The sequence below is a fragment of the Clarias gariepinus genome, chromosome 9 (genome assembly GCF_024256425.1).
Source record: "Clarias gariepinus isolate MV-2021 ecotype Netherlands chromosome 9, CGAR_prim_01v2, whole genome shotgun sequence".
In the NCBI taxonomy this organism is placed as follows: Eukaryota; Metazoa; Chordata; class Actinopteri; order Siluriformes; family Clariidae; genus Clarias; species Clarias gariepinus.
The window spans coordinates 15,174,523-15,187,433 of record NC_071108.1 but is presented as its reverse complement, the minus strand read 5'-3'; the positions used below and the strand labels follow the sequence as shown (position 1 = coordinate 15,187,433).

General features: G+C 35.5%; 1 protein-coding gene across 1 annotated transcript; it reads left to right on the top strand.

Moving 5' to 3' along the window:
- The first annotated feature begins 4,852 nt into the window (after positions 1–4,852).
- On the top strand, positions 4,853–12,590 carry sypl2b (synaptophysin-like 2b). Its single transcript, XM_053504532.1, has 6 exons — positions 4,853–4,971; positions 5,089–5,163; positions 6,470–6,591; positions 6,709–6,916; positions 9,893–10,084; positions 11,541–12,590. Exons 1-6 carry the CDS (start codon positions 4,954–4,956, stop codon positions 11,643–11,645), a joined length of 720 nt encoding a protein of 239 aa, XP_053360507.1. The 5' UTR covers positions 4,853–4,953; the 3' UTR covers positions 11,646–12,590.
- The last annotated feature ends 321 nt before the right edge of the window (positions 12,591–12,911 follow it).

Sequence of the window (12,911 nt, the reverse complement as noted above, 5' to 3'; positions counted from 1 at the left end):
CTTCAGTGGTTGTGAACTTACAAAATCTCCCATCAGTCATTGCGCTTCACTGGAATGGGGGACAAAATGAAGCTCAAAAAGGGATTTATATATTTATCGTCATTATGTTCAAGGACAACATAATATTAATATGCCAATGTTACGATAGGAATAATATTTTTTCTTTAATGTAATAATTTAATTGAATTAAATAATCTATTTAATCAATAAATCCTTATTATTACCTAGGCTAGTAAACAGAAAAATAATTCTCTGTGCATCTTGTAAATTAATCCAATAATTTATTTACAATTTATGCACAATTCAGTAGTATACATTTTGTAATGGTATCAGTATTTGTTTCAGTAAATAGTCAATATGTCATTTCAGTGGTGTAGATTTTCCACAGGAGCAGCAACAGGTATCCAGTGTGCTTATGTTAACTAGGGTTACGCATTGAGGAAATGATTTATACAACAATGAGGTCATAGGCTGTTTCCCTTAACTGACATTCCCTGCTCATGGAGTTTGGGAGCACACTTTTATGTACACTAATGAATGGAACGTAAAAGCCTGTGTGCCACGGTAGCTCCCTTTGAAACAGGAAGTATGTTAATGATTTCCACAGTGGCTAGCAGCCTAAAGTCTTGACTAAAGCCCTATTTATTTTAATTTATTAATTTACTTGCTGAAAACAGTAGCACACAATCTAAACATTAATAATATAATAAAAATAAATAACACAACAGGAACAGAAAAAAAGCAACACCAGAAGTAGCAACAAAAAATCTATCCAATATAATTTACATAAATATTAAATTTTAACAGCTTGGAGTTTTTTTGAAAACTTAATACTGTCTAAATATCTTACTATGTAATTTTTGAATACTGGTCATTAACTCACTCACTCATTGTCCATACCGCTTTATCCTGTATTTAGGGTCATGGAGGGCCTATTATAGACAAATTCTAGAAATGGACTTGGTAAATTCACCAAAGGAAACAGTTCTGAGTACAGTTTCAGAAGCAGAGCCTATTTCATTGAATTAGTTCTGTGAGTCTGAAACTGTTCTCAGAACTGTTTGAGCATCAACTAATTCAATCTAATTAAATTTATGGACTCTATGCCTTCCAGAGAGCATTTGATTTGACCCTATACAGAAGGATTACAATAAATAAAAATGTTAACATAATAAAAAAGTTTATATATAATATACTTGGCATCACAGGTGAGAGAAGGAGAAGAGCTAAGTAAAACAGTAAAACCCGTAAAAAGTCCTCATAGTAAACTGTGTCACTTGGAAGTTGTATTCAGGTCATAAAAGACGGCAAGTCTCTGATGTACTTGAATGTTTTTTACTGGGACCTTATTTCAGGACTTAAAAATAACTGTTTTAATTTTCTGACAAAATTGAAAGAAAACATGGAGTTTGGCGTAAATAACAACAAAAAGTAGTTTTTCAAGCTGGCCAACTATAGTGCATGTTTTTCCATAACTTATGGGATAGGACACTATATTACACACTGTATATATCAAAAGAGAATCTCACAGGTGATTTCTGACAATGTCTTACATTGGGTTTACACTTAATGATATTTGGGCCAATTTTGCTGTCACCAACAAAAATTGCTATTTTTTGGATGCATAATGTAGCATGCTCACCAGTATGAGAGTACTATTGTAACCAAAGACCTTGACTGGCAATTCTGTCAGTGTCTGAGGTATTATTAAAAATCTTAGTTTAACTGCTGCTATGTTTGTCTAAAAGCCACTAGTAGGAATTGGTCAATGGTTGATAAGAAACTCATGGGTCAGCTAAAATTTCATAATGAAAAATGATGAATGTACAATATTATGTAGCATAAGCCCAAATCACTTTAACTGATGCTATAAAGAGTACATAGAAATAAACAGTGAGAAGATATTACATTGAAGATCACCCAGTGTTGACAGTTGACTTTTTTTTTTATAGTGAAGGGGCAGTGATAATAAAACAAAGATAAAAATACCTATAATATTCATCAATCCCTCCCCCACACCACAAGACAGTATGTGTATGAGCTGGAGCCTGGACCAGGGAGAATAACAGAAGGTGGGTAACACCGAAGGGAGTCGCAAGCACATCCAATCAGGGATGTTATTGGGAGAGGGGTAAATATGGATTATTCCGGGGGTCCTGAGGCCCCAAAACTGTTTGTTTTTTTATTCAAGGTAGGGAGCCCAATATCTTAGGTTTTCAAGTGGCAAAGAATTTCGAGGAGCACCCCTGAACCCAATGATACAGTATACAATGGGCAACTGCGAAACATTACTCACCACATTGAACACTTGCACTGCTGCTCATATGTTGCACATTTCTTGTTCTTGTATCTCGCACTTCAGAACATAGGCAATAACACTGCTGACACACACATCATTTCATTCCATACTTCATGTTTCACTCATACATCCATGAACACTATGGAAAATTACACGCTCACCTTCCTTCATATATACACTACATGTCGTACGTTACATCCTGGACCATTGCACAAAGACACTTTAATAACTTTGCACACCTACCTTCACAACTACACTACATTTTACAGTTTTACGTTTACATCCTGGACCAGTGCACAAAGTCACTTTAATAACCTCTGCACTAAGACACTTTGTTCCATGCATATTTGCACACACCGTAAAGTATATTTCAATTTGCACAGTATATTTCTATTTTGTACATCCTATTTCTATTTTTATTTTTAGTTCTATTTTTTCATAGCACATTTCTATTTTTATTTTTAGTTCTATTTTTCCTAGTTTAATTTAACTTTGTAATTTAATTTCTATCGTATTTCTTTTATTCATATTTATTTCTTAATTGTAAAATTTAACTCTCTTTTAGGGTCAATGGCAGTCGTATAATACATTTCACTACATTTCGTACTGTGTATGTTTGTGTATGTGACAAATAAAATTTGAATTTGAATTTGAACTGCTATTGTTATACCCATACACCATATCTTTACCACTCACCCAACCAAATCTTTCAATTCAGGTGTTCCAATCACTTCCATGATTATAGGTTTATAAAATCAAGCACCTTGCCATGCAGACCACTTCTACAAACATTTGTGAAATGGGTTGCTCTCAGGAGCTCAGTGAATTCCAGCATGGTACTGTGATAGGATGCCACTTGTTCAATAAGTCCAGTTGTGCAGCTTTCTGGCTACTAAATATTCCACAGTAAATTGTTAGTTGTATTATAATATAGTGGAAGCAATTGGAAATGACAGTGCACAGAGGTTGTCAACTTTCTGCAGAATCAATAGCTACAGACATCCAAACTTCACATGGCCTTCATATTAGCTCAAGAACAGTGCATAGAGAGCTTCATAGAATAGATTGCCATGGCCAAGCAGCTGCATCCAAGCCCTACATCACTAAGTGCAATGCAAAGCATCAGATGCAGTGGTGTAAAGCAGACCACCACTGGACTTATAGTGACGAATAATGCTCCTCTGTCTGGCAATCTGATGGACAAGTCTGGGCTTGAAGGTTGCCAGGAGAATGGTACTTGTCTAAATTCATTGTGCCAAGTATAAAGTTTGGTGGATTATGATGTGAAGCTGTTTTTCAGGATTTGGGCCTTAGTTCCAGTGAAAGTACTCACAAAATGCTTTAGCGTACCAAGACATTTTGAACAATTTCATATTTTCAACTTTGTGGGAACAATTTGGGGATGGCCACTTTCTATTTCCACATGACTGCGTTCTGGTTGCTGGTCTTACGGCTACTCCCGGCCGGGGGTTGTCACAGCGTGATATCTGGTCCACACAACAACTTGGCACAGGTTTTACGCCGGTTGCCCCTCCTGATGCAACCCTTCCATTTTATCCGGACTTGGGACCAGCACTGCATCCAGTGGCTGGGGTTTGGGCACTGGCTGGGAATCGAACCCGGGCCTTCCGCATGGCAGACAGAACACCTAGCACTAAGCCACCAGTGCCCATTCCCCTATGACTGCGTACCAGTGTTAAAAGGAAGGTCTATAAATAGGATTAGCTGTATTTATAAGTTTTTCCTGCACAGAGTCCTAACTTTCACCCGAAAGAATACCTTGGGATGAATTTACCTTTTGGAAAAAAATGATGGCTTTTTCCTAAGAACTTAGTAATTGAATACTATTAAGATGTGCTCCATTTAAGTTTTAAATAATTATATGATAAAAAAAAATTTGGTTATTAGACAAAACCTATGTTTTCAAGAAAATAAATATAATTTTAATATATATTGTAATTTATGGTGTTGATAAAAATCTGTAATGTACTGAAAAGGTTATTTGTATATTTGTACAAAAATGACAGATTGTTCCAAAACACTGTTTGATAACCCACAACTCATTGCATATATAAAATATACATACATACATAGAGTATTCTACACACTTTGTGTATATTCTGTTTAATTCATATAGTTTTTTTAATATATCTATTTTAATTATATTTTATTTTAAAGTTTGTAAATGAGTAAATTTGTAGATTCGTGCATTTCATTGCGTATCAGAATTTCTCAACACGTCTTCGGACTGAAGGAAAGCAAACCCTTCAAGCACAGGCAGAAACTGCAAAGCTCTCTCTCTCTCTCTCACACACACACACACACACAGGAGACAAGATTGAAACCCCAATCCTGGTGGTGCAAGGCACTTTTACTGCTAAACAAATAATACAAAACTCCATATTGAGGGGTGTTCTTCTTTTCATTTAGGATAAAATGTTATTTAAAATGTCACTCTCGGTAACTTTCTCCAAAGAGCCGTTAGTCTCGCGCAACAGGCCAGCCTCAGCTTGTTCCGTCATGAATCACGTGACCACCTCTTTACCAAAAGTGAAAAAAGAAAACGTGACAATTTTGCGGGTATCTCTTCCTGTAACGGTATGAAGGAATAGGATTTTCTTAACTAATTGTGTTTCCTTAACTAGAACTGTATTATGGAGAGTGTTGGTCAGGTAGGTAACTAGAAAATCAGAGTGAAAAAAAAGCACACCCTCGAAACAGTGGGCTCTAGATGATCAGTTATTAGAAGAAGTTGAGCTGTTTCAGTTGATTGTGGGTTTATTTTGCAGCAAATTATGTCAGGTTTCCGGTTAGATATCAGCCCTCTGAAAGAGCCTCTGGGATTTATACGACTCCTGGAATGGGTAAGTGCATGTTTTCACAAGATTGCTTTGAATGTATTTTCATTTGATCGTGGAATACTCTGCTGAGGAAATGTTACTAGTTTTTAAAAGTTTTTCAGACCCTTTAGTTTACTTAAAAAAAAAAAAGTTTGTTTTGATTTCAGGTGTAACGTCAGAGGAGATTTGTATCTAAGGATGAAAAAAATGTGAACCAGTGAAGCACACAATATGTGTGTGTGTGTGTGTGTGTGTGTGTGTTTTGAAAGGAAACATAACTTAACAAGTATTTCTGTGTTATAACGCCATCTTAGAACCCACTCAAAGTTAAAAGTAGTTCTTAGTCAAAGTGCACTTCCTCTAAAAAGACTCATTAGGCTGAGCTAAGAATGCCTTGCACTATACACAGACGTAACCTTAACACACAACCCTTCCCCTGAATCCCTCGTTTTTATACAGAATCTACAAAGTTGTATAAATCAATAACTCTTATAATGTTGTGTCCTGCTAGATCTAGCGTATGAGTTCTATTTCAGCCGTGATCGAGCTGCATATCTTTTTCTTTAGGCCGTGTCTTTACACCTCCGGGAACATTGTGCTTTTCCTGTATGTCTATATGTTTTTTTACAACATATGCAGTTGCTTTTCTTGTCATACACAGCCAAAGCATGACCAAACTACAGCTACAAATGTTAGTTCTATTATCTATTATTGTGTATGCCCTTTTGTATTTACCAGGATGGTGTTTCTGGTCTAGATAGTCAAACTTTCATGGAAAAAGGTGTTCACTTTATCTAGTGGAAATGTTCTACCTTCAAATGAAAGTAAATGTGGGATTTCCTTTAGTTGTACTGTAGCATAATTACAATAGGTAATTACAATTAGTTTTGCATGAATATTGTGACGATACATAGGTTGAAAACCTTTGCTAAATGTTCCTTCATTCCTTTCTATCAGTAGCTCAGTTTCTTAACCATCATGGCACTGGGTGTCTTCTAAACGCCTTCTTCAGTCGTGAATTGTAAAGATTCATGTACTAGCTCAGATCATTATGGCTTTTAGTGTATAAAACTGACTTTGTGTTTATGAGTCTATAAAGGACGTACCCATGAATTCACAACCCTAACCTTTCCCTAAAACTTTATTTAAGAGTGGACAAGGTGGTCTCAAGGTGGGTCGTGTGGTGTATGTTAGCCTTAAGGTGTTTTTCTTAATGACTAAAGATTTAACAGAAATCCCATGCAATTGACTCATCTTTACTTTGACCAAAGGCACTCGTCCTAAGACAAAAACTGCTTTTACTGTGTTTACTTTTGTGCACTGTCTCTAGGTGTTTGTCATATTTGCATTTGCATCGACTGTTGATTATTCTGGCAACACAAGTTTCAATATCCAATGTCACGGGACTGGACCAATCCATGAGATCAATATCTCCTTTAAGTACCCTTTTAGGTAAATATTTCTAAACATTATTACGCTTTGTAATGCACACTTACAAACTACCAGATATTACTGTATATATCATTGTTTTTGGGAAATACAAACCTTACTTTATCTTGTTTCCCACAGACTTCATGCACATAGCTTTGATGTGCCGACCTGCGACGGCAACAAAACAGGAGAAATGAAAACGTACTATCTGAGCGGAGACTTTTCATCCTCAGCTCAGTTCTTTGTTGCAGTTGGAGTGCTGGGCTTCCTGTACTGTACCAGCATACTTGTGGTGTATGTTGGGTACCAGCATATGTATCGCGAGTCAAAGCATGGCCCTGTTTTTGTAAGTCTTTCTTAGTTTTATTATAAATTGAGTTTCATGAGGCGGAAAGGTGGTGTAGTGGTTAGCACTGTTGCCTTGCACCTCCAGGGTCCGGGTTTGATTCCCAGCCTCTAGTCTCTTGCCTCTAATTCCCAGTCTTGATTCCTGTCTCTGTGTGCATGGAGTTTGCATGTTCTTCCTGTGCTTGGTGGGTTTGCTCCCACAGTCCAAAGACCTGCAGATTAGGGTCATTGGCGCTTTCAAATCGTGTGTGAGTGTATGTTCAAGTTCAAGTAGGCTTCATTGTCACTTCAACCATATACAGATAGTACATAGTGAAACGAAACAACGTTCCTCCAGGACCAAGGTGCTACATGCAACAAAAATTTACAACATAAATTAACAGAAGAGCTAAAACTAGCTAACTAAGAGGCCTAGTTAGCTGGCTGGCGGACACAAGACAGATTGACCTGACAACATAAATTTTACCAACATAAATTAACAACATAAATTAACAACATAAATTAACAAAAAACTAACTATCTAACCCAGAGACAACAAACAACATAAAGTGCACGTGCAAATGAGCAACAAAGTGACGGTGTGACAAACACAACATAACATAATACTTTGTGGTGATAAGTTGAGGTAGTGCAGAACCAGTAAACATTTTACTTAAGAATTTAATTAAGAAGAATTTAAGATGTTAGTGCAAAAAGTAGTATGTGTGTGCTCTGCAATGGATTGGCACCCTGTCCAGGATGTACCCCGCCTCATGCCCCAAGCTTTCCTAAACCGTTAATACAGGAAAAGGTGGTATACACGATGAGTAAGTGAGTTTCATAAATTAAAATGGGGCTTGCACTTTATATTTATATCATACTACATTGATGTTTTAATGTGACCGATCATTGGTTTTTTTTGGTAAGATTAATAGTCTCCTATTTTGTTTTGTACAATATGTGGTGTTTTTAGGTATGTAAGTGCAGTGCTATATTGAAGTTAAAAGTAAAACTTGTTTTAAACCTGTGGTCGAGTTCCTGTACAGAATTTATCATTGAGGAAAAAGGCATGTGACAATAAAAAAAAGGGTTGCACCATAAAAGTTCTTAGTTTAAACTTTCAGGTCATGTGGGCAGATAGAGCATTGCTAATGCTAATGAAGCATTTCAAGTTAACTCTTCTCACTTATGTGTAAATGAAGAAGTAGAAGGGTGTGGTTTGTAGACAGAAGGTGCAAGAAACAGACTAGAGGTATTTGACAAGTAGCTATACAATCGCCTTCATTCGATATGCACTGCAAATTCAGATAAACAAGTTTTAAAAGCATAATCTATAATATCTTAAAAAAAAAACACGGTCAAAAGCATCAGCATCAGCATTATTAGAATGGATGGTTGTGATAACAGTGTCTTTGATCATGACATGGTTGATGGTGCAGTTTTGCAGCGCTTGTGCTTTGTTGATGAGAAAGAAAAGGAGAATGACTGGGGCCTCGATGGATAAAACTGTCACTGAATTGAAATGAATGAATGAATAAACAAGGGAATAAATATACATGCATATAAGGCACACCAGTCCAGCCAATACTTGACGTTGTGCATAGTGATTTTAGACCTGGTTATAAACCCACACCCGCATGGTGCAGCTCATGCACAGTTTTTGTGGTGATGTTCTTTCCAAAAGCAGTTTAAATCTATCTATGTAGTAAGTGACACGTAGAACAGAACAGGTGATTTTAAGCACTACACGCTTCTGCACTTCAGCCACCACAACCTAAATGGTCAACTGCGTCCTGGCTAAGCTGTTGTTGACCATAGATGCTTTCATTTTACAAGAAAGGGACTTCCTTCAGGCAGACCTAACAGGGCAGAAGTTTTACAAGCTGTGGCACTTGTGGCCATGGTGGTATCCCACACTCAGAAAAAATATTTTCGTCTGGTGTAGCTTTTACATATTGATATTACTGTATGTTTATTTTACTAAAATTAATTAAGGATTGACTCAGACAATACAAGTACTCAGTAAGTAAGAAGAATATTTATAAAAATGACAAGTGATACCGTTATTGTCTCTGCTTTGCACATCTATCTATAAAAAAAAAAAAAAAGTAATTTGTTTTTCTTGCAGCCTGTACTTTTAGTATGCTAATTATACCCAGCCTCCCTTTCTTGGTGGACACAGAGTTTCGACAAAACAAGAGTTTTTGACACCTTGTCACATGACCCTTGCATTTACATATCATTAATATTCATTAACGTCTGCCAAAGATGGGCGAGTACGTGTTTATACAACATGTTGTATAATATGGGTCAATCTTTAAGTTTGTAAATGTACTCATATTAGTTTAATGCATTTACCCTAAACATACCAGTTTTCTACCTTATTTATTGTTGTACACATTCTTCTTTTGTGGAAATTCTACCTTTAATATAAATGTTTTAATACATGAATATTTTTTTCAGCATATAACAGTACCATATTTAAAGACACTGACTTTTTTACTGCCAGTATTTGTCAATGAATATTGGCTTGTCAATGGAGATTGCATGGTTATATGATTGATTTTATGAATGTGTTAGCGATGGGCATGACTAAAACACTTCCACCAAGTAATTACATAGGAGAGGTATCAACATACAAGACCATATATTGATCAGCCTTAACATTAAAACCATTTACTAGTGCCCCTATAACAAATCTGGCTCCTTGGGTAATAAGTCCACAAGACCTTTGTGGTGTGCTGTGGTTTCTGTTTGTCTGAAGCATCCCATGAATGCTTGATTGGTCTGGGCTTCCCATGATCCTGTCGCCAGTTTACTGGTAGAATTGATAATTAATGTTATTCAATTCACCTGCTGGTGGTGTTAATGTTATTGCTGATCAGTATATAGTTTAAGGTGCAGGTGGATGAGAAATCAAGCAGATTATATGCAATCATTAGTGCAACATTTTAAGAAAGACCACTTAAACCTCTACTGTACCTTTTTTCCACAGGATCTGCTAATAACTGGAATCTTCACATTCTTGTGGCTGGTGGCTTCTTCTGCTTGGGGAAAAGGCCTGACTGATGTTAAATTGGCTACGAGTCCAGCACAACTTGTTTCTTTAATCAATGCTTGTAGGATCTCTGAAAACAAGTGTTCACCAGGTGCCCTTTCTGCCTTTGGCCCCCTCAACTCTTCAGTGGTAAGACTTTGAAGTGGCTATAGGTAGTGTGGTGTCCAAAATTAAGATTTGTTTTTAAATCTACTGTATATTTGTGAAAGCTGCTAAGAAGATACCTTAAATCTGTAAAAAGCATGTAATTTCTTGTTTATGCATTTCATAAGCCATTTTTGAATGAGCCATTTTTGACAGTTCAGAATCTGGTTGTAGTTGTTAGTGTATATTGTTAGTGTATATACCGTGTAAATGAAATACTTTGTTTGCTTAAAAACTATCACATGAGAGGGACTTTACTACTGAAGGCATCATAGCCGTGCTGATATTCAGTACAACAGCACGACCACAAGCGTGAGATTTTATACAACAGTTCGGGCAGACCTAGTGTTGAGCTGGCTACAGTTAGTGTAATTAACAAGGGTAACATAGTTATAAATTCTAACTGGTACTATGAAGTACCAGAAAAAAAAGGTGAGGGGACCTAATAATAGCCATGGAGGTGGTGGACAGTCCTAAAAACGTTAAAAAGTTTACTTTATAGTTTCACTTATAAAAGCTTTAGAAAATCAGCTAACTTTTAAGTTTTTTAGGTAGCCACTTTGGTAACTAACACATCCAATTGGCTACACCAGAGTACAATGGTGTTCACCAAAGTATTGTGGTAACAACATGGTACAACCATGGCATCCACTGAAGTTTATTAGCAATTATCCTGGTACTTTATAAGTCCTATTTTACCTACCATGGTAATGTCTGAATTACCACAGTAATACAATGGTACTGTATATTATGGTATGTACTATAGTATGTACCATATTACACAATCATTTTATTATTTAAAAGGTTTGCTTACCATTATCATATCATCATATAGTTGATAAAATATTAATATAATTACTGTGGTATTTCATCAAGGTGCTACAGTTTTTATTATTTATTTTTTTTTATTAGAATTTATAATATAATATAATATATGCACTTTTTTGTTTTGGTATTGAATATTTTTTTACTATATATAAACTATATATGACTTATTGTATTTATTTATTAATTTATATTGTGTCTGGCTTTGAAGGAATATCTGCTAATTCTGGTGTATTAGCGTTACTGAAAAGTATTGGAGACACATGAAAATGGCAGCTGTAACTGCCTGTCCATCTCAGTGTGTCTTTAACCATCGTGCTTTTTTGCATATAATTTTTCCATTAATATAAAGCAATGGTGTATGGTTTATGTGGGTGTCTCAGTTTTCGACTTGATATGGTAGAGTAAAGACCTTCTACAAGCCAGGTGTGATAGCTAAACATATTCATGGTTTACTATTTTGTCCTTTTCCCAGAAATTACTTTTAAATAAATTTTTTTCTACCGTTGATCTATTTAGCAAATACAGAAAACATGGTGCTATTAATTATACTTAATTGTGATTTAGCTGAAAAAGCTTTTTCTTCACATTAAGAAGTTTTGTGCCTTTTTTCTAGATTTCTGGATTTCTTAACATCATCATATGGGCAGGAAACTGCTGGTTCATCTTTAAGGAGACACACTTCCATACACAAGCCAACCCTTCAGCAACTCAGCAATAAGCAACAAGGCATCCTTAAAGTTACAGAAGAGAAGGCAACAGTTATCTGTTGCAGTTTAGACAGCAGTTGAGGTTCAGAGAGTAGACTTCCTGTGTGACATTGCACAGGAAACAATGGTGTCTGTACACTCAGTTCACTCTAGCCCACTACTATATAACTGCTCTAAATTACTCAGTCAGTTTCAAGTTATCAAGCTGTGAGGAAACGTGTATATGTATAATCATGTACACGATTCATTTATGTGATCTAAACTTTATGTGCTTCTGAGAGAAAGTCACATTTTACACACACTCCACATTGAACAAATAAATAAAATGACCAAGGTCATAGAAAAAAATGCCCCCTTTTTTGACAGAACTGTTTAGTTCTATATTTTAATTCTTTTCACACAACTTTGTGTTTTACAAAAAAAATGTTTGGGCTTTAGCTCAGAAACTCTTATGGCATAATATTTTCCATATTCAGAAAAATTACGAACCAATAAATTACCTTTACATGCTGCTAGATTTTTACATCTGGAGACATTTGTTACAGAAACAATGCATACAAAACAAATAAAAATTTAAATTTGTGCTGTCTTAATTATTATTATTTTTTTTTTGGATTTTACTACAGACCTCTTATGAAATAAAACATTTATGTTACTTTATTGAATTTCCTGTTTGTTTTCTAGTTCTAAATGTGACACTCAAAATGGTTGTTCAACAGAAAAATCTGTTTTTAAAAATAGCTACTTTTTGCAGTAACAATTAAATTTCTTTATCCATAATCTTAAACATGGATGATACTCTGTTATTTAAAATGAGTGCTGACTACTGAATGGTTTCCTGTTCATGTCCGTCTTTTATCACCTTTTTGTTGTATTTTGAATTGTTCCTTTTTTTAAGGTTTAGATAGCATAAAAGAGAAGAAATACTTGTTCACAATAAAAGCAATTTTTGCTCAGTGTTCTATTATGCTCATTGTCCATCCATTACCCAGGAATATTAACGTTTTCTTTTCATATGATATCCAAATTTTACTGTTTTTATATTGCATTTGCAAATTTTGTTCTGTGAATGCATTAATGACCCACTTTAAAAAAAAATAAAAAGTGGTTTGCCCATAAAATTAACCAGTATCGGGTGAGAGCTATGGACATTGGAGGCTCAATGTTATGCTTCTTATCTGCCATGCTGAAGACCCGTGTTCGATTTCCCACAAATGCTCAAACTCAGCTTCTGAATTCTGGCATCCTTAGTGCCAGTGAAAAAAAAAAAAAAAAAC

Excerpts from the sequence above, each read along its gene's own strand:
- sypl2b (XM_053504532.1), top strand. Across the intron at positions 5,164-6,469 it reads TTATACGACTCCTGGAATGG|GTGTTTGTCATATTTGCATT; the intron begins GTAAGTGCATGT and ends CACTGTCTCTAG. Across the intron at positions 6,592-6,708 it reads TCCTTTAAGTACCCTTTTAG|ACTTCATGCACATAGCTTTG; the intron begins GTAAATATTTCT and ends TGTTTCCCACAG.